This window comes from Asparagus officinalis, chromosome 9 (genome assembly GCF_001876935.1).
Source record: "Asparagus officinalis chromosome 9, Aspof.V1, whole genome shotgun sequence".
Classification (NCBI taxonomy): Eukaryota; Viridiplantae; Streptophyta; class Magnoliopsida; order Asparagales; family Asparagaceae; genus Asparagus; species Asparagus officinalis.
Window position 1 is genome coordinate 3,391,990 of NC_033802.1, and position 22,628 is coordinate 3,414,617.

The 22,628-nt window shown below is 39.1% G+C and overlaps 1 protein-coding gene across 3 annotated transcripts; it reads left to right on the forward strand.

Moving 5' to 3' along the window:
• On the forward strand, positions 456–17,156 carry LOC109824176 (2-oxoisovalerate dehydrogenase subunit alpha 2, mitochondrial). Of its 3 annotated transcripts, none has more exons than XM_020390711.1 (9): positions 456–755; positions 7,288–7,425; positions 8,608–8,790; positions 8,888–9,045; positions 9,142–9,241; positions 9,825–9,936; positions 10,026–10,165; positions 10,232–10,417; positions 16,779–17,156. In XM_020390711.1, exons 1-9 carry the CDS (start codon positions 513–515, stop codon positions 16,944–16,946), a joined length of 1,428 nt encoding a protein of 475 aa, XP_020246300.1. In that variant the 5' UTR covers positions 456–512; the 3' UTR covers positions 16,947–17,156. The 3 variants fall into 3 exon arrangements, with proteins under 3 accessions (XP_020246300.1, XP_020246298.1, XP_020246299.1); XM_020390709.1 differs by lacking the exons at positions 7,288–7,425; positions 8,608–8,790; positions 8,888–9,045; ... (3 more) ...; positions 10,232–10,417; positions 16,779–17,156 and adding exons at positions 1,497–1,634; positions 3,162–3,344; positions 3,440–3,597; ... (3 more) ...; positions 4,665–4,850; positions 5,044–5,402 and having other exon boundaries at positions 463–755; XM_020390710.1 differs by lacking the exon at positions 456–755 and adding an exon at positions 6,576–7,057 and having other exon boundaries at positions 16,779–17,143.

A 22,628-nucleotide genomic window follows, 5' to 3' on the forward strand; every position in this document is an offset into this window, starting at 1 on the left:
CAACTTCGTCTAAAATAAAATAGCTTAAGAAAAAAATATGGCCACTCGCCGAAAATTATTAAGGGTAAATATCAGAAAACCCCCCTTAACTTTGGATGATCGGCAGAACACCTCCTTAACTTTCAAAATATCAGAACCCCTATCGCTTTCAGATTTTTATAAGAAAACCCATATGAAGATTTTCTAGTAAAATCTCAAAGTTAAAGGAGAGTTTTCTCAGTACCCCTAAATTTAAGGGGTGTTTTCTGCAATCATCCAAAGTTAAGGGCGGTTTATGATAGTTTGCCCAATTAATTTATGTACAGTGAACCTGTAGACTGTTCGCGACTCTGCATGGTGGTGAAGTGGGCCGTCGTCTCCTCAGTGTCGTGCCTCCTCAATAATTCAGTGGACACCATTAAATTAAAAAATAATAATAATAATAATAATAATAATAATAAGTTAAAAAACTCCATTCCCTCTCTAATATATACAACCACTGCACCTTGCTACTAGAGCTCAGAGCTGCTCCAATGGCGATGATGATTTGGCTTGGGATGAGACCAAGGCTGCAGGGCGCTCAGTTTGGAAAGAGAATCATGGGTTCTCTACAAACTATCAAAAAGATCCAACCTTTGGATCCCGTTCAAAGGGATGGTGAGGATTGTTCATCTGGGTCTTTGAGGAATTTGATGGCCCTCGGCGGTTTTAAGCGTTTTATGTCCTTTGGAGCTGGAGAGAGTGTCGCAGTTCAGTATGATAAGCCCAGTGACCAGGTATTTCCTCTGCTAATTAATCCTCTCTTTACCTGAAATTTGCTTAACCCTCTCCCTCTCTCTCTCTTAAGGAGTTAAGGGGGGTGTTAACATTGTTTGATTTGATTATGGCTGATTCTTAGTTGCTAAGTATTGGTTCCCCCTCCTCCCATGAAATACAGGGGAAGTTCTTGAAGAAACAGAGTGCTATATATCACATTTTACTTAAAAAGAATGAAAGGAAGAATGTTGGCAGTAGTTTTACCTTGGGTTTCCGCCCGAGACCATCTTAACAATAGGACTATTATACGAAAAATCATCTTTTATTTATAATTTATACAAAAATCACTTTTGAAGTTAATTTTTATTGCGATTAACCACTTTCTAGTCAAATTTTCACTAAAATTTTAAAAGTAAGCTTAACAACTTCAAGTTCATGGTACGTAAGTTGTATCCTACCAAGACCCGAACACTAAAAAAAATGAGTTTTGTACATTGAATTCGAGTTTCTTAAGAGTAAGTTTAGGTTTTAAGTGAGGAATTTGACCTGGGTTGGTCGATCGCAACAAGAACAAACTTTAAAAGCGGTTTATGTATAAATTAAAAATAGAAAACGGTTTCTGTATAATTACTCAGTTTTTAAGTAGCAATGTCGGTGAAGAAAGAAACATTGACTGTAAAATATCCTGATTTTCTATATCCTACTTTCTTTTAGTTCATATTAATACTCTGATCTTGGACTTAACATTGTGATCCTTGCAGGTTTTAGATTTCCCTGGAGGGAAAGTTATGTTCGACTCTGAGATGAGATTCCTCGCTGAGTCGCCGACTGAACGAATCCGCTGCTATAGAGTTCTTGACGACGATGGAGGAACAATTTCTGGCAGTGTTTTTCAAGAGGTATGCATTCTTATTTCTTACAGAAAAAGGCTAAATTTCAATCAATCCCCCGATAGTATCTCTTGCCGTTGGGATGACTTGTTCTCTGCCAAATTTTGTTTTTTTTTCCCCTTGTTTTCTCAAGGACAATCTTGTTCTCTTCTCCTTCCTTTCTGGAGGAGTTTCTGAGACATCTTGGACTTTTGGGGTTAAGCGGGAAAAGGTTTTGATGTTTAATGAGAAAAACAGAGTATTGAGGGGGTTTTCGTAAACATCCTAAAGTATTGGGGGCTTCTGTGAAATTTGTCTTAAAATATCCTAGATAATATTTTCGATACCAGTCGCTTACATTATTAGTATTTTGATATTAGTCCCTCACATCTTCATATTTTAATATTAGTCACTCGAATTGGATTTTCCCCAATAAAATTCTTAGTGTATAATTGCTGAACGTTCGACAATTTGTAGTTCTCCACTACAAAATCCCTCGCTGATTTATCAATTGACAGTGGGACCACCAAATCTAAATTATTTGCCAGAAAGAAAGCGAGAGATAAGAAAATACTTCTTTTCCTTCTTCCATGGTTAAACCCATACATCCTCCCGCTGTGCTGTGTCTAGGCATTTAACACTCTCCCTGTTGAAGTCCTGACGTAGTACTCGATATTTTACTTTGCATTAATTGCTGATCCATAGCAATTAGCAAACCCCTTTGTGTCAGGTAAGTCAACTGTGGTTAGTTGCGGTTATAAATTCTTGTGAATATTCTGTTATGTTTAAACTTTTCATGAATTTTGGGCAGTTACCCTCACTCCTAATAACCAAACCGTATACCCATTAAAGTAAACAGTGAACCCATTTCGTTCATAAGCTCCACCTTCTCTTCACAAGAGAGTGGGAAGGGGTGGGGTTGGAGAATGAGGGTTTGGTGGGTGAATTAATCGAATGTGCTGATTAAACACCCATGCTTAGGCTAAATCAAATCAGAGTTAAGGATTTTGAACCAAAAACCTAACAGAGGGACTAGTACCCAACACGTTTCTCCAATTTGAGGGACTAATATCAAATATGAAGATTGGAAGGGCAACAAAATACTAATGATTTAAGGGACTGATATCGAAAAAAACCCTTAATCCTTTATGCTAAATTTTTATGCTAAAGAATATCTAGGAACTATGTAGGTAAATTTCTCAAATTCCCCTTGAACTTCACATATCAGAGAAAACTCTCCCGAACCTTCAAAATTTCTACTGAACCCCTTTGAGACTATTGGAAAATCTCATAAACGAGAAATATGTGTAGAGTAAAATGTCAAAAAATATGAGTCCAGTTATCCCACATGAATGTTCTTCACTGAAATTATTCCTCATAATTTTGATTTGCAATAATTTTGAATTTACTACTCTAAATCGTTAACAGCATTCATGAAATATTCCAATAGCCCAAGGGGGTTTCATAAAAAAATTGAAACTTCAGGGGTTTTCGAAATGTAACTCAGTTATGTGAATAGAGAAGAATGGTCTTTAACGGGGTTGCAATATCTTCAAGGTAAACAAGGAGCTTGCAGTAAAAATGTACACTCAGATGGTCACCCTCCAAATCATGGATACTATCTTCTATGAAGCTCAGAGACAAGGAAGAATTTCTTTCTATATGGCCTGCAATGGAGAAGAAGCCCTTAACATTGGAACTGCAGCTGCATTAACCGACGACGATATCGTCTTTCCACAGGTTAGAAAATTAAGCAACCATATTTTCTCATCGCATTGATCATTGAGAAATCTTTATCTTTCTGTCATCTTAGGAAACATTGCATTAATCTGTAGTATAGGGAACCTGGTGGCCTTTTATGGCGAGGTTTTACTCTGCAAGAGTTTGCAGACCGCAATTTCGGCAATAAAGCAGACTATGGAAAAGGTCGGCAGATGCCAGTTCATTATGGAAGCAATAGACTCAATTACTTCACGATATCGTCCCCTATAGCGTGAGTAAATTTTTACCGCTGTGAACTTATGTATCATATAGCATGAGTTAATTGCTGATAGACCCTCTGTAGTATTTCTGTTTTTAGCTTATTACCTCTCTAGTTTTATTGTTGCAGATATATCCCATGAGCGAACTTTTTTTTTTGGCTCCTTTACCCTTGGAGAGTCTATTTGTCAAAAAACTATTTTCTCTCTCCAAGGGTGAAATAGTCAAAAAATCACTCAAGGGCGTGTATGCAACAATAAAACTAGAAGGGTGGTAAGTTCAAAACAACGGTACTAACAATTAGAACCCTAAGAACATTGAATTGTTAAGTTGTTAGACTTACATGTTACATTTCTCAGTACACAGCTCCCTCAAGCTGTTGGAGCTGCTTATTCTCTGAAGATGGACAAGAAAAATGCCTGCAGTGTCACTTACTTTGGTGATGGAGCCACAAGTGAGGTATAACATGTAAAATTTTAAGAAATTATAGAAAAAAATCCTACTAAGGTTTGCAATATTCACCTAACTACGGTCATATCAGCGATGTAAACTTGTACACGATTGTTATATAGAAAACAAGGAAGGTAAAAAGTGTCATTAGAATTTTTTTTTCCTTTGAATGTTCTTAATCTCTTCGTTTTTCGCTCTCAAGGGAGACTTCCATGCTGCAATGAACTTCGCTGCTGTGATGGAAGTCCCCATTATATTCTTCTGTCGAAACAATGGTTGGGCCATCAGCACTCCTACTTCAGAGCAGTTTCGAAGTAATTACGTGGGTCTTATCTTAATTTTTCACATAAGAAAAAAGAGGCTGTTCCTTTACTGACATTGGATTTTATAATTAAGGTGACGGTGTTGTTATCAAAGGTCAAGCTTATGGAATTCGAAGCATTCGTGTCGATGGCAATGATGCTCTTGCTGTTTATAGTGCTGTTCATGCTGCCAGAGAAATGGCTATTCGAGAACATAGGCCAATTCTAATTGAGGTTCAGAAAATTTCCTCTCTAATTCTTATCTTGCTTTAGTGTTCTTTTTAAGTCTGATTTTTTTTTGTGTGTGCATATTGTGAATTTGCTTTAGGCTCTGACATACAGAGCTGGACATCATTCGACATCCGATGATTCAACAAGGTATCGAACAATTGATGAGATCGAGCACTGGAGAACAGCGAGAGATCCTGTTTCGAGGTATCGAAAATGGGTAGAAGGGAATGGTTGGTGGAATGATGATGCTGACTCAGAGTTAAGGAACAATGTCAGAAAAGAGGTACCAAAATCTTGTTTAAGCTTTTGAGTGTGTATATTTCGGTAAATTTCAGAAACCCCTGAGCTTTCAAAATTATACTAAACCTCCCTGCACTATTTAAAATTCTCATAAACGACGTTACTGTGTAGAAAGTTTTCCTTACATATATTTCATAAATCATGAGACTGGGAGCTGATAAATGAAATTTTTGCAGATGTTGCAATGTATTCAGGTTGCAGAGAGATCACAAAAACCGCCGTTATGCGAATTATTCACCGATGTTTATGATACCATTACTTCAAATCTCCAAGAGCAAGAAAAGTTGCTGCGAGAGACGATCAAGAATCATCCAGAGGACTATCCAGCTGATGTTCCGGTTTAGCTGTTTATTTATTGTGTTTCAATCTTTATTTATACTAGTGTGAACACCTACTTTTTTTTCTCGCTACAGTAATTCCGGTTTTAACTGCTACATTCTCTTTTGATTTTTTGGCTGCTACAGTATCCCAATTCTGTTACAGTGTTCTCTTGTGCTATAATATTTTTTTTAAAAAAGCATAGTGCTCAATTCCATGTTTGCTACAGTGATAATGTTTATTAGCATGAATGATGAATCTTGGATTCTCTTGTTTGTATAGAGGAGTAGATTGTAGCTTTCCGAGTTGTTTCGACACTATTTTTTGCATATTTAAAACAATAAATTCTTTGTCGTCCAGATTAAAATTCCAAATTTTGACCCGTGAGATGAATTGATGTTCACCGTGAGGAAGGACAGTTTCCAAATTAATCTTTGCGAGATGACTTATATAATAAGCCAAGGAGCAAACGGTATTTCAAATTGCTCCAATATCATTTCCTGTCCGTACAGATATTTGAATTGTTGGTATTGATTTCCTTGGAACGGGACAGCGAAATACCAAGACTGCCCTTCTGTTTTACATTTCCACAGCTCGGAACGTCTCGCACGGTGTGGCGACGTTCTGACAGGATCCTTACTCGTTTTCGAAACCCGCCCGCCGCCTCACCGGCGTGCGCCGGAGCATCCTGATTTCCGTCGGCCGGAGCTCCCCGCCTGATTGTCCTGAAGCAGCGCCTCGCGCCTCTCATTGGATACCCTCACGTTAACCTCCGGCTCCAAGCATCGCCTTGAGTATTATTTTCACCGGTATGCGACTTTGTGCGAGGTGTAGTTTCCGTAACGAACAATAAGGATCTAAGCGTAATTTGCACGTTGTTGTTCTCTCCGTGGAGGACCACATGGAAGTGTGGACCCCGCTTTCCTTACTCGAAGCGCTAGAAGTCCAAAATTGAAGTCACTCTCGTTCTTAACGAAGCCCCACACGGCACAGCGTTCGCTTTATAGCTCGAACCGCTCAGAGGCCGACACGTAATCCTTCTGTGCTCGGGGTAGGTTGGAAGGTTAGGTCGCGTTTGGTTGTCTCTTTTAGAGAGGGAAATGGATTGAAAACCTGTCAAAAGTGTCAGTTTTAACAAGTTTTCTTGCAGAAACGCTTCTAAGGATCTGTTTGGATCGGTTATTTTGAAGAGGAAAGGAGGTGGAAAACTGTAATTTTGTCAACTTTCCCCCAAAATCGTCTCTTATAGAGGCGATTTTAGGGGAAAGCTGCCAAAAAGCTGTCAAATTGGCAGCTTTCCACCTCCTTTCCCCATCAAAATACCCGATCCAAGCAGCCCCAAAAAAGCGTTTCTGAAAAAAAGTCAGTTTTGGCCGGCTTTCCCTGCCAAAAGTAAAACTGCGGGTATGTTGGAAAAAACCCCCCTCTCATGAAATGAGTCAGTTTTGCATGGTGTCGACGTGGACTCTCATCTCCACCTCGTTGTTATCTGGACTCCTCAATCTCTATCCTTCACAATAATTCTTTGAACACCATCATTTTTTTTTTCATTTTCAAAATTAAGTTAAATTATTCATTTTCCTCTCTTCATATACAATTAAATCTTTCTGTTAACTGAGAACTGCTCCTATGGCGATGATGGTTTGGCTTGGGAGATCAAGGCTAGGCTCTCAATTTGGAAAGAGGGTCATGGGCTCTTTACAGAATACCAAAAAGATCCAATCTTTGGATCAAAATACGATGATCACTGGAAATTTCTCGTCTGGTTCTTTGAGGAATTCGGTGGGTTTCGGCTCTGTTGAGCGTTTCATGTCCGTTGGAGCGAGAGAGAGCTCTGTTCCAGCTCAGCGTGATATTGAGCGCAGTAACCGGGTAATATTAGACTATGACTGCTCTAATTGTTAAATTGGTTTTTATTTTATTTTTTTATTATTCATGAAATACAGGGGAGGTTCTTGATGAAACAGAGTGCCATATTTTTTTTTACGTTTTAATGAAACTAATGTATATATAGATTGTTGCGATGTTGATGCGGTAATTTTTACCTTTTTTTTCTTCATACTAATACTCTGATCTTGGACTTAACATTGTGATCCTTGCAGGTTTTGGATTTCCCTGGAGGAAAAGTTATGTTCGACTCTGAGATGAGATTCCTTTCGGAGTCGCCGACCGAACGAATCAGCTGCTATCGAGTTCTTGATGACGATGGAGGAACAATTTCAGGCAGTGTTTTTCAAGAGGTATCCCTTCTTTGAGAAATACAGCGTTTCTTTGAGTACCTTAGAGCATTTGGTAGAAAATCCTCCTGAAGTTTGGGCATATTTGCACAAACCCCCCCGAACTTTGTAAGATAAATTGAAATTTCGGGAGTTCCACAAAACCCCTAAATTTCACAAAAGTTCGATCTACAAATTGAAATACCCATTTTTTTTAAAAGAATAATCCTACCTATCAATGAAATGGTAAAAAAGGGTAAATTTCAGAACCGCCCTTAACTTAGGGCGTTTCTTAAATTACCCCCCTTAACTTTTAAAAAGTCAACCCAACCCCCCACCCCAAGCTTTTTGAATTCTCAGATAACCTCCTTCAGCTTTCAATATTAAAAAAAACCCTAAAAGCGCAAACCACTATTTTCACTGCAAAAAATATCCCTCTGCATAATTTTAACCACCCACGTCGAAATTTCGGCTAACGATGTAAAGGGATTTCTTGGAAAATGTTGAAACTTGTAGGGGGTTTTCTGAGGACGTCAAAACTTAAGGGGGGGTTTTGTGACATTCTGATAGTAAAGGGGTTGTCTGAAAAGCACCCAAACGTAAGGGGGTTCTGATATTTGTGTTTGGATTTCAATGAGATTAAGGGAAGTTAAGGGAAACTAGGTGAGAGAATGGAAGGGAAGGGAAGAGAGTTCCCTTCCCCTTGGTTACACCCAGGTGAGAGAATGGAAGGGAAGGGAAGGGAGTTCCCTTCCCCTTGGTTACACCCCAATTTGAGGGGTAACAAATTTGATACTATTAGGGGGGTGAACCAAGGGGAACTAGAGTGAATAACTTCACCTCCTAAATGTTCCCAAACAAGGTGAATGGCTCCCCTAACTTCCCTTCACCCTCATTCCCCTCAATCCAAACAAGCCCTTAAAAAAAACTTCCCCTTCTTTTGTCCGCCCCTCTATCCTCTTTTTCCTGACAAACCTTACGACTGAATTTGCTTCGAAATTTGGTTGGAGGTTTTTGTGTTTTGGTGGATTTTGTGACCCTCTCCAAAAGTTATGAGGGCTTTCTCTAATTTTTAAATCTTAGGGGGTTTTATGCCAACCCCCAAAATTCGTGGGGTTTTGTGAAATTCAACCTAAAAGCTTATGCAAGGCAAGGAATTATGTAGTTAGGCAAAGATGTTTTTGATACACTTGCAAAATCTTGAAGGTAACCAGGGAGCTTGGAGTAAAAATGTACAGTCAGATGGTTACCCTCCAAATTATGGATGCCATCTTCTATGAAGCTCAGAGACAAGGAAGAATTTCTTTCTACCTTACCTGCAATGGAGAAGAAGCCATCAACATCGCATCTGCAGCTGCATTAACTAACGATGATATCGTCTTTCCACAGGTTAGAAGACTAGGTAACCATAATACATCTCCTCTCATAATCGTCGAAGGAACATTTATCTTTTCGATATCATAGGAAACATTGCCTTCATCTCTAGTATAGGGAACATGGAGTCATTTTATGGCGAGGTTTTACCCTGCAAGAGTTTGCAAACCAGAACTTCGGCAACAAATCAGACTACGGAAAAGGTCGGCAGATGCCAATTCATTATGGAAGCGACAGGCTCAAATATTTCACAGTATCGTCTCCTATAGCGTGAGTAATTAAAATTTTCCCTCTTTGTGAACTTATGTATCATAAAAGAATTGAATTGTTATGTTTTTAGACTTAATTGCGTGTTAAATTTCTCAGTACACAGCTCCCTCAAGCTGTTGGAGCTGCTTATTCGCTGAAGATGGACAAGAAAAATGCCTGCAGTATCACCTACTTTGGAGATGGAGGCACAAGTCAGGTATCATATGTAAACTTTAAGGGAAATTGCAGAAAATCCTTCTGTTTTGATTTCTGTGAAAGTAAACCTTGGATGGAAAAACTGTGGTCGTATATACGAGTGATATTAACAAGTGACTGTTATCTATTCCTCTATAATAATGAGAGGACCCAAGATTCACTATTCATATTACAACAAACAATGCAGTAAATCACTATAGTATTGTTACTGCAGCACATACATGGAATAAATCACTGTTGAATTGTTACTGTAGCACAGGCTTAATTGTAGCATTTGAAAACATTACTGTGGTATTATTACTGTAGCTTAGGCGAGATACTGTTGCATTTAAAAATGTTAGTGTAACACTTACAAAAATTATATTTAAATACAGAATTACTGTACCGGAAATAAAAAAATGGAGGCCGTGTTTTGCACGATGTGCAGGTGAAATGTGCCATTATTAAAAGTTTGGAGGATGTTGTGATTCTTACGAACCATATGAGAATTTTATGTGTATGTGTGTGAGCGCACACACTCCTTTTTTCCTTGGATTTTTTTAGTTGTTCATTTTCCCTCTCTAAAACCTATTGTAACTTGCTAGGGAGATTTCCATGCTGCATTGAACTTTGCTGCCGTGATGGAAGTTCCTGTCATCTTCTTTTGCCGAAACAATGGTTGGGCAATCAGTACCCCTACTTCAGAGCAATTTCGAAGTAATAATTTTATCACCTTTTTTTACCCGCTGCAATGTATTACTTCACATAAGAGAGACCGATCACTTACTGACGTTGTGTTTTATAAGGTGATGGTGCTGTTATTAAAGGTCAAGCTTATGGAATTCGAAGCATTCGTATAGATGGAAACGATGCTCTTGCTGTTTATTGTGCGGTTCATGCTGCCAGAGAAATGGCCATTAGAGAAAATAGGCCTATTCTAATTGAGGTGTGTAATCTTCCTTCTTGTATTCTTTCATTTTTTCCCCCCTCTAAGCCTGAGTTTTTGCCTTAGGCATTAACATATAGAGCTGGGCACCATTCAACATCTGATGATTCAACAAAGTATCGATCAGTTGATGAGATCGAGCATTGGAGAACAGCGAGAGATCCTGTTTCGAGGTATCGAAAATGGGTGGAAAGCAATGGATGGTGGAACGATGATGCTGAATCTGAGTTGAGGAACAATGTCAGAAAAGAGGTGCCGGAAATCTAGTTTTTATCTTTCAATTGTACATGTTTGGGTAAATTATAGTAAACCCCGTTGAACTCTATAAACTACAGACATCCACCTGAACTTTCGAAATTATACTAACCTCACTGAACTATTAAAATTCTCATAAACAGCAGTGGCAGGTAGAGTCATAGTACTTAAGTGATACAAGGTCAGAGAGTCTTCGATGGTTTATACTGAGGGGGTTTGTGCAAAAATCCCCGTAGTTCAGCGGGGTTTTGTGAAATTTACCCAACATATTGTTAGATAATTTTTTTAATACTAGTGGGTCCCACAAACCTTTTAGCCTAACTTCTTTTGAAATATGAGAGGACGGTGCAGACATCTTTGAAATTAATGAACAGTAAAATAAACGTGATTAACTTTTTTGCAAGGATTCAACATCTGCCTAATTTATTTTGAAAAACAAGTAATGTGGGCCCCACATGAATAGTAACTAATAATATTTTATTAGTGCATAGTGTTTTTCCAAACGCTATAAATAGATCCCAAATCCTTAAGGAAAATTCATTCCAAAAACAACAACCAATATATACAGATATATATTGTAGAATAGCTAGTGCTAGTAGGAACAGTGCCTAGACCGAGAAGGTCTGATATATATTGTAGAATAGCTAGTGCTAGTAGGAACAGTGCCTAGACCGAGAAGGTCTGATAGATCGAGGAGATCTTTGCCTGAGGAAGTGCCTAGACCGAGAAGGTCTGATAGATCGAGGAGATCTTTGCCTGAGGAGATCGAGGAGATCTTTTGCTTGATAGATCGAGGAGATCTTTGCCTTATAAATCGAGGAGGTCTTGACAGTACTGGGTTGGTGCACACCAGAGTACTGGACTGCTGTTCCTGGAAGCAATTTGGCATTGGGATCCTTGCACCGGAGTAGGCCAAATAATGCTTTAAGCACAGCGTTTTACAAACGCACAGCAGCTGAGTTGGAAAATTCTAAATTACTATACTTCAGATTTCTTTTAGTTATTTGCTGCTTTATATCTGTATTATTCCAGATTTAACCACAGGCGCTAACAATCTTAAAGCATTATTTGTAATCTACCATGGATCCTGCGAGGACTCTTGGAGTGGACTGTCTTAAATTAGAGAATTTTGACGGTTCCAACTTCAACGCATGGCGTCGGAAAGTAATCTTCGGGATGCAACTCCTGAAAATCTACTATGTGGTTTCTGAGGAAAAATCCGACTCTAAAGAAGACTCTGAAGCTGAAGCCTCTTGGGCTAAAGATGATCACTTCTGCAGGAGTTATCTCCTTAATTGTCTGGCTGATCATCTAGCAGATGCTTACACCAACAAGCCTTCTGCAAAGAAAATCTGGAATGCTCTGGAGGACCAGTACAAGGATGAGGAGAAGCTGTCCAAATCTCACCTTATTGACAAGTTTCTGGACTTGAAGTTTGAAGATGATACTGAGGTTTTACCTCAAGTCAAAGAGCTTGAAAAGCTTGTTATGAAGCTGAAGGATGAAAAAATCAGTCTTTGTCAAACCTTCATCTCTGGTGCAATTGTCAACAAGCTTCCTCCATCTTGGATATCATTCTCCACTGACATTCGAAGAAGGAAAAGACAGGTGACTCTGTCTGACTTGAAGAGGTTCATCCGGATCGAGGACGAGACTCGGACTCGCACGAAGACTGAGCTACTTGCTAAGCAGAAGGCGTCTGCTAACATGGTGGCGGCTAACTCTGAAAAGGGTAATTATTCATCTTTCAAGAAGAAGAAGTCTTTTAATAGAAGGAAGAACCAAAATCCGAAGAACCTGAACGTTCAAAAGAAGGAGTTCAAGAAGAGCGGCAAATGCTTCAACTGTGGGAAGCAAGGATATTTTGCCAAAGACTGCAAAGCACCAAAGAAGGAAACAACGCACAATGTCAATCAAGTTGGTGATTGTGTGGCTATGCTCTTCCAGGTAACAACTCCAAGCAACATCTCTAGTTGGTGGTTAGATACGGGTGCTACTTGTCATGTATGCTCCAATAGAGATATGTTCTCTTCTTATGTTGCTACTAAAGAGAACGTATCAATGGCTGATCGTTCTGTGGTTCCTGTTCTTGGAACGGGGACTGTGGTGCTGACTCTTTCTTCGGGAAAGACTCTCACACTGAAGGATGTGAAACACGTTCCCTCAATTGCCAAAAATTTAGTCTCTGGAAGCATGCTGTGTGATGCAGGCATGGGGCTGGATTTTCAAGGAGGAAAGGCTATATTATCCTTCAAGAAAATGTATTTTGGCAATGCATATCGTACTGATGGCATGTATAAAATCAGTACGAGTGCACCCAACCCCGTTGTAAATAAAGTATCCTCTTCTGCTTACTCCTCTGTGTTATGGCACAATAGGCTGGGACATGTAAATTATAGAAAACTGTCCAGCATGGAGAAGTTAGGATTACTTCCAAAATGTGGGGGTAACAAACCTGAGAAGTGTGAAGTTTGCGCGCAAGCAAAGCTAACAAGGAAGCCATTTTCAAGTGTTACGAGGAGCACCAACCTATTGGATCTGATTCATTCGGATACTTGTGACTTCAAAAGCTTCGTCACTCGTGGCGGCAAGAAGTACTTCATCACCTTCATCGACGACCATTCTCGCTTCTGCCACGTTTACCTGCTGAAATCTAAAGATGAAGCCTTCAGCAAATTTGTTGAGTTTCGGACTCGGGTGGAGAAGCAACTTGGACTGCAGGTGAAAAGACTCAGGAGTGACAGAGGAGGAGAGTACCGATCTAAGGAGTCGGAAGCATACTTCAAGGAGCATGGAATCATTGCTGAAACTACTGCTCCTTATTCTCCGCAATCTAATGGGATTGCAGAAAGGAAGAATCGCACATTGACCGAGATGGTGAATTCGATGCTAATCACATCTGGTCTACCTACCTGCTATTGGGGAGAGGCTTTACTAATGGCAAACTGGATTCTGAACAGAGTACCCTACTCCAAAACTGATAATACCCCTCATCAGTTATGGTTGGGATATCCAGATTCTTTGGATAATCTCAAAGTGTGGGGGTGTCTCGTATACGTTCGAATACCAGATATCAGAAGGCCTAAGCTCGGACCAAAGGCAAATAAATGTGTGTTTCTTGGCTTCGCTGAAGATAGCAATGCATGCAGGTTCCTGGACATTAGAACCAACTCCATCATTGAAGCTCGGGATGCAGAATTCTTTGAGGATAAGTTTATCAAAGATAAAGGCTTATTGCTCAAGGATGTAGCAGAGAATGCTAGTACATCAGATGCACAAGAGGAGCCAGTCAATGATGAAAGAGTTATCGAACCATCTTCCAAGCGCGTCAGAAGACAGAAAGATTTTGGAGATGACTTCATCACCTATAATGTGGAAGGAGATCCACAGACTTTTCAAGAAGCAATGCAGTCAACAGACGTTCTTCTGTGGAAAGAAGCTATAGATGATGAGATGGATTCATTAATCCAAAATCACACTTGGGAGCTGGTGGACGTACCTGAAGGTGCAAGGCCTATCAGCTGCAAATGGATCTTCAAGAAGAAGCTCCGTCCTGATGGTACTATTGAAAAGTACAAAGCAAGACTGGTGGCTAAAGGATTCTCTCAGAAAGAAGGTATAGACTTCTTTGATATTTATGCACCAGTTTGCAGGATCACTACCATCAGAGTGCTTATCGCATGGGCAGCGATTAAAAGGTTCGTCATACATCAGATGGATGTGAAGACTGCATTTCTCAATGGTGATCTCACAGAAGAGATCTACATGGAGAAACCAGAAGGACTTGATGCTCCAGCTGGTAAGGTTTGTAAAGTTGTTAAGTCTTTATATGGACTTAAGCAGGCACCAAAACTCTAGCATGAGAAGTTCGATGGGGTTGTTCGCAACAATGGGTATCAAGTCAGTGAATCTGACAAGTGCCTATACATCAAGGTCGCTGAAAGAAAGGTGGTGGTTATTTGCCTTTATGTGGATGATATGCTCATCATCGGGAGTGATTTGGAGATAGTAACATCTACCAAGAAATTTCTCTCGGCACAGTTCAACATGAAGGACCTTGGAACTGCGGACGTGATTCTCGGAATCAAAATCATATACTCTGAAGGACCTTGGAACTGCGGACGTGATTCTCGGAATCAAAATCATATACTCTGAAGAGGGTATTGGATTATCCCAATCTCATTATGTCGAGAGCATGCTAAGGAAGTATGGCTACTACGACCTGTCAGAACTGTCAGTGCCGTATGATTACAACAAGAAGCTTCGACCGAACACTGAAAGACCAGTAGAGCAGCTGAGGTACTCAAAGATCATTGGGAGTCTCATGTACGCGATGAGCTGCACAAGGTCAGACATTGCATTCGCTGTAGGAATGCTTAGTAGATTCACAAGTAATCCTGGAAAGCTTCATTGGGATGCTGTCCAGAGATTGATGAGATACTTAAAAGGAACTATAGGTCTGGGCCTATTCTACACTGGATATCCGGGTGTAATCGAAGGCTATTCAGATGCGAGCTGGTGCTCAGAACCAGATGAGTGCAGATCTACTGTCTCGTGGAAGTCTAAGAAGCAGACAATGATTGCACAGTCATCGATGGAATCTGAGTTCTTCGCACTTTGTGTTGCAGGAGATGAAGCTGAGTGGCTCAGTTGTATTCTCCGAGACCTTCCATTGACAGGATTGCAAGGCACAATTACTATCTATTGTGATAATCAGGCGGCGAGTGTTGTGGCAGCAAACTCGTTGTTCAATGGAAAGAAGCGGACCATTCGTCTGAAGCATGGCTATTTGAGAGAGCTCATTTGTCAAGGAGTCATCTCTATGATTGACGTCCGATCTTCAGAGAATGTGGCTGATCCTTTGACTAAATGTCTTGCTACTAATGACAAGATAAATGGTTCAAAAGTCAAGTAAGATTTACAAGTGAAAGAGTTCAAGTTTTCTTGGATTAGTCGGTGTCTAAGGTAAGGTTTAGGGGTTGCGTAACGCGCTCTGCAAGGAACGAGGTACTTAATTGATCTTTGATCAACCTCTAATACTATCCTTACCTGGCTGAACTACCCGAGTAAAACTTTGATCTTTTCACCTAAAATCCTATAATGTAAAGGGGATGGCTGTTAAGCCTTAATGAGTCCAAAGCATTTCGGATGCGGGGTGTTAGATAGGAAACACACCTAAAGGACTCACCTAGAATCCTATCATGAGAGAGGATGGCTCTTAAGCCTTAATGAGTTCAAAGCATTTCGGATGCGGGATGTTTGATAGGAAACATGCCTAAAGAACTCACCTATACATGGGTGGAGATTTGGCCGTCTCCTATGGTGTCTTGTGGAAAGATACCTAGAGCCCTAGCAGAAACCAGGACATGCACAGGGCCATAAATGTGCAAAGGCAAAGGCAAAGGCAAAAACAAGTGTGGTTCAAAGTGAAAACTACCACAGATAAGTTTGATCTTATGTGATCGCTGAATTTTTAGACATGTGCTGGTTCAAGTCTCTGTGACACCATGCACCTATCTTTTTATTCAGTTGATCTAAAGGGGATTCAAGTCCTTGCGACATCTTCCTTACGCACAATGATTGAAACAACGGTACTATTACATGACACTAGTTTTAAAAAAACTTGTGGGGGTTTGTTAGATAATTTTTTTTAATACTAGTGGGTCCCACAAACCTTTTAGCCTAACTTCTTTTGAAATATGAGAGGACGGTGCAGACATCTTTGAAATTAATGAACAGTAAAATAAACGTGATTAACTTTTTTGCAAGGATTCAACATCTGCCTAATTTATTTTGAAAAACAAGTAATGTGGGCCCCACATGAATAGTAACTAATAATATTTTATTAGTGCATAGTATTTTTCCAAACGCTATAAATAGATCCCAAATCCTTAAGGAAAATTCATTCCAAAAACAACAATCAATATATACAGATATATATTGTAGAATAGCTAATGCTAGTAGGAACAGTGCCTAGACCGAGAAGGTCTGATAGATCGAGGAGATCTTTGCCTGAGGAGATCGAGGAGATCTTTTGCCTGATAGATCGAGGAGATCTTTGCCTTATAGATCGAGGAGGTCTTGACAGTACTGGGTTGGTGCACACCAGAGTACTGGACTGCTGTTCCTGGAAGTAATTTGGCCTTGGGATCCTTGCACCGGAGTAGGCCAAATAATGCTTTAAGCATAGCGTTTTACAAACGCACATCAGCTGAGTTGGAAAATTCTAAATTACTATACTTCAGATTTCTTTTAGTTATTTGCTGCTTTATATCTGTATTATTCCAGATTTAACCACATGCGCTAACACATATTTCGTGCACCATGCGAACGGTAACTAATACTGCAATATCCGCAGCTTTTGCAGTGCATTCAGGTTGCAGAAAGATCACCAAAACCTCCGTTGAGCGAACTATTTACCGATGTATATGATACCGTTCCTTCTAATCTCCGCGAGCAAGAGAAATCGTTGCGAGAGACGATCAAGAAGCATCCGGCGGATTATCCAGCAGATGTTCCGGTTTAGCTGTCAACGGTGTGTGTATCTGTATGTATCACAGATATTGTTGTAAATCCAAGCTCTCAAAGTTTGGTTTATTAATTAGTTCATAATTGGTTAAGTTCATGGCAGGGCAGAGAGAGAGAGAGAGAGATTTGAATCTGTTCACTGGGGGTAAATGTAAATTATGATGACATTTTAAATAAGTACAAAATATAATAATACATCTTCAAAGAATATGATAATACATCTTTCATTTTATTTTATTTATATTTAGTATCAGCCGGTGGAAATACTGATAAAGATGAAGAAAACTTTTGCTCATCATTGAGAAATTTCAGATGGGTGCTTGTAGAATCAGCCAGAAATAAATTTGTAAGCACCTAAACACAGCGTTCAAGACCCCAAAATATTTTTGGATACTGCAATCATGTAGAAATAAACTATTTATATGATAGCTATATATGAAATTAATCTTGTTTGGCGCAAATTGTGAAGGGACTTAACAGAATGAAGAAGCTAGAGAAAATTTTGATATACAAATGTAGTACATAAATTAAATAATAGTTTCTTTTCTTGACATCTCTAATTATAAATATAATGCCAAAATGGAAATCGATATGCTCAAACTTTATTCAGAAACTCATCACCCTAATTAGATTTGGAAGTGAATCATTTAGATACTAAAAACATTCCATTTACACCTAAGACACAATAATCCCAGTTATTCACAACGCAAATTTCTTAATAAATTAATTACACACGACAAGAAAAAAGTTTGCTTTGTCTTGACCTTACCAAGTGGTTAGGTTCTTCACGGATTTTGCATGCAACTTTCATGGCAATGGCACTATTCATTACTTTGGGTAACGTATCTTTAAATGCGAGTAATATTGAAAGTTAATCCTCACCATTTTCACTCTCTCTCTAAGCAAAATTAGATATATATGTACTCCTCTATACTTGAAGAATGATCCAGATGTTTGTTGTTTATGCTACAGTAAATAATACAGTAAATTACTATATCATGAATAGTAAACTTTTGGGTCCTTAGAGGGAGGCATACAATAATCAAATTAAATGTATTAAACGTCCTTAGATATGATTTCTAATTTTAAACATACAATAATCAAATCAAATGTATTAAACCTTAAGAGTGATGCATGTTCAAAATGCAATGCTTAAAAAAACAGGGGGCCGTGCTTTGCACGGGGTACACACTAGTAGTTGAGTAATACTCGGAGAGTGTGTTCTGCATATATATGAAAGCATAATTAAGATTATTATAGTATAAATAGTTGAATAACGGAGTCCAAATGCATGTATTATACTTGTGATATTGGAAGAAACTAATAAATTACTAATAACAAGTATATCTTCATCCTTCAATTATGAAGATATAGAGCAATATTTAAAGAACCTAGGATTTGTTTTCAAAGCAACAAATCTGACAATCTTGATTTCAGGATGGAGGCATCAAGAAAGATTAGATGAAGCTCGGATTTGTATTTAAATAAGATGAATATGCTCAAAAATTAAGAAGAAGATTAACAAGCTTTTGTTGATGATTATGTCAAAGAGATGCTTGATATTTTTCATGAACTTCTTCAGTCACTTGGATTGCCCAGGACTAAATAAGATGATATTGTCATCTATTTGAGTTTTAGGGGTCTTTTGTTAGTACTTTAAGTTTGCATCTGTAAAGTCTTGAGTTATGAGTGTATGCTAGAAAATGGGTGTTAATGTCAAAATCTTGAGTTCATCTTATCAGTTTTTAGTTGGTAATAAATTTTTTTGTATTACATATTTTTCTTTGCGTTTGATTCTTGAAGTTTGGCATGTTGTTTCTTATTGGATTAAAGTTTACAAAATATTAAAGGGAGTTTTTGATATTAGTCCCTTAAATTATAATATGTTGACATTAGTCTCCCAAATCATTGAAGTTGCTATTAGGTCCCCCAATTCATATAAGTTGCTCTAAAGTTAGCGACTCAATTCATAGCGTGGGAATTATAAATAGGCTCACCAATATGCAATGTTTATAAGTTGTTTCAAATTATTCATTCTTGTCAAATGTAGTGTTAGCAAGATATGAGAATTGGCGGACACAATTGCAATTTCACAGATTTGAGGGACTAGTTTCAAAATATAAGCGCATATTAAAATTTGCATATAACCAGAAATCGCCTTGTCCAAAGATTTTTCAACGCAATGCAATAATTTATTTCCATACTCTTGTCTCATCTAATCGCACTGCGATTAATATATGATCTTTCTATTAGTTCTTATAATTATACTGTACCTAGACTTAACCCCAATCCCTTTGAAATTAGTTGCTTAAGTTATTGAAATTGCCTTCAAGTCCCCCAGTTCTTAAGCTCTTCCAAAATTAGTCCCACAAATAATTGATATTGTTACTAATTGCCACAATTTTTAAATCATCTTGAGTTAGTCTCCAATCAAGAGCAGAAGTAGGAATTAAAGGTATCAATTTGGAACAACGCATGAGAATTGAGGTACCTAATAGCAATTCTAATAGTTTGATGGACAAAGTTATAAATATGAAGACTTAAGGGACTAGTTTTCAATTACCTTAAGATCGGAGGACCTCATGACAGTTTCAATAACTTGAGTGACTAATTTTAAAATATGAAAGATTTAGGACAGTAGTAGAGGGGGGAGGGGAGATTGCTAAGTATAAGATTTTAAGTGTGTAATTAGATTTGTCAGAACGATGAAAATTAATACACGAAAAGGCCAATGAAATTCACTAGAAATTTTTCGAAACGCACACTGTTTTCTTAAATACACCCATTATCAAATTAGAATTCTTAGCTAAAAACAATGCCATAATTTAAAATATAAACATGCATAGACTCACAAACAAGTATTGGAGAGAAGTTATATCAAAACAAGAATCCTTATATACTTATCTGGTTCAAAATTTAAAGTTACCACAAATAAGTTCTTCAAGTTTAAATAAATACAAACGCAATTACAATTTAGGAAAGTTCAAACATAAGAAGATAATATTTTAGATCAAGTCTTAACTCTCATCTTATCTATTCTTGATAATATTGGTCTCCTATTCTAAATCCAATTAGGAACTTTAGTTAAGAATCTATATATATATAATTAAGCAGGGTTTAGAGCCTGCAGCTTCTGGACAAGCATTATTCTTGTTCTCCTCCCGCTCAACCGATTCAAGTATGGGGATCTCTCTCCCTGAAGCTAGAGATTTGGTAGAGTTCGGATTCGTCGACGAGTCTTCCCCCGAGTTCTCTCTTCCGAAAGCTGCGGACATGCATGAGCTCGGTTTCGTCAGTGAGGATTCTATGAAGCTTCGTGAAATTCTTGAGTTCAACGATGAAGATAGCAGGGAAGAACTGACGAGGCTCGGGTTCGTTTTCAAACACGACGATGCTCGCAGAGAAGACGAAGAAGCTTATCTTCGATTCTTGATTAATAGCGGCGCCGTTGAGTATTTGGTGGACTTATTGCTGGGATTGTGATACCCCCCGGCGGAGTTTTTTCCGTCGAACTGAGCTCATTAATGCAAGCTTCGTGTATAGTGTTGGGGATCTTTTTAGTAGTTTACGTTGTAGTGTTCATATTTATGCCCAATGTGAATCAGTGATAGAGTGTTGAGAGTTTGATTCTTGATCAGGTTTCATATAACACCGTACGTTTGCTTATTTTATATTGAAGCTAACAACATGCTAATGTTTGCATCTTGAAGATGGAGGATTAATACATCGATCCAAAGATTTGCCAATGAAATATTGTCCAGTGAATAATTTCCCTTTCACGCTTATCTCAGTCTAGTTCTAATTCCACAGCTTGTGAAAACGGCGAAGGAATTGTGAAAAACGTGAAGAATAACCCAAAACAGACTCCACCACACCCTGGTGTGGTGTCTGCCATGGGTGTGGTAGAATCTGTCCTGCACCACGGGTGTGGTAGAATCTGTCCTGCACCACACCCTCTGCCACACCCATGGTGCAGGGTGTGGCAGACTCGTTTTTAGAATCCCAATCAGTTTGGGATTGTGTTTTGCTATAAATAGAGACATGTTTTTAGGGTTTCCAAGGCTTGGTTTAGGCTTTGATTAAGCATTGATTGGGGGCTATTTGGAGCACAAAAAGAGGTATTTTTGAGCTATTTGTTTAGGGTTTTATTTGAAGAGATTAAGAGCTTTGTGGTGAGATTAGTTTGTTCCTTTGAGCGTATTGTAATCTCAGTTTGTACTCTTTCTCTATTAGTGAAAACCCCATCCCCCCTTGCCCCGTGGACGTAGGCAACTTGCTGAACCACGTTAAAATTGGTGTTTTGTTTGTGCATTGATATTTGGTTCGTTTGGCTCTCTTGGATTAGCGTTTGGTTTGGTTCCTCGACACAGCTTCAGGCACAACAATTGGTATCAGAGCTCGGGCTACGCTTGGGCTATTTGGAGGAGTAGATCGCTTTGGAAGTTCATCTAGGGCTTCGTTTGGTGATAAATGTGGGATCTTTTTGGTAAAAATCTCGTCATTTTTAGTTTGGATCTATTTCTCGTTTGTTTCCGCATTGGTTTGGTGGTGCTTTGAGGATTATGGCCGAGAAAGAAGGAGTTGTGGGCAGTACTTCCGGCGTGAAGACCGTCCAAAGCTTGAATATCCACTCGATGAAGATTGACGTGGAAAAGTTCAATGACACAAACAATTTTGGACTTTGGCGATGCGAAGTCATGGATGCGCTCAACGCGCAAAATTTGGAAGATACGTTAGAGTTGGACGGGAAACCGGACAATATTGATGAGAAGGTTTGGAAAAAGATAAATCGAACGGTGTGTGGTGTGATTAGGTCTTGTCTCACTCAAGATCTAAAATATGATGTGATCAATGAGACTTCTGCAAATAAGATTTGGGAGATCCTTGAGAGCAAGTATTTAACCAAGAGTGTGGAGAATCGCTTGCATTTGAAGAGGAGGCTTTACCGCTTCCAGTTGAAGAAAGGAACCTCCATTGGTGATCACATGAACCACTACACGAAGCTTCTTGCGGATTTGACGAATGTAGATGTGGTGACCTTCGTTCTTACTCTTATTAATGGGGAGGCATCTCTTTCGTATAGTGAGGTCACCGCTGCACTTGTGAATTATCAGCTTCGAAAGAAGGATAAGGAGACTTCGATTGAGCCGGTAGCAGGGGCGTTGGTCGCAAGAGCAAAGAGTCCAAACCGTAGTGGGAGGTCGCAGTCTAGAGGGGCACATTTTGGAGTTCGTAAGAATCAGTGTGCCTTTTGCAAAGAGGATGGACATTGGAAAGCCGAATGCCCAAAGTTAGTTGATCGAGCCGGGAAGAATAAGGGAAAAGCTATTCAAGCTTCAGAGGCGAATGTTGTCAAGGCTAGTGGCAACGATTCAGATTCGGATTCTTCGGGCTACTCATTATCTGCACTGCCGTCAGTTTGTGTTGTCTACTCTACAGAGTGGATGTTGGATTCGGGGGCTACATACCACATTTGCCCTAGGAGGGATTGGTTCTCCAGCTTTCAGGAGTTGGAAAGAGGGGATTTCGTGCTCATGGGGAATGATCACAAATTCTCTATTGGTGGTATCGGTACTGTTCGGATCAGGATGAGTGACGGGATGATTCGGGAGTTGGTTGGAGTGAGGTTCGTTCCTCAGTTGAAGAAGAACATCATTTCACTTGGAGCTTTGGAGGCAGC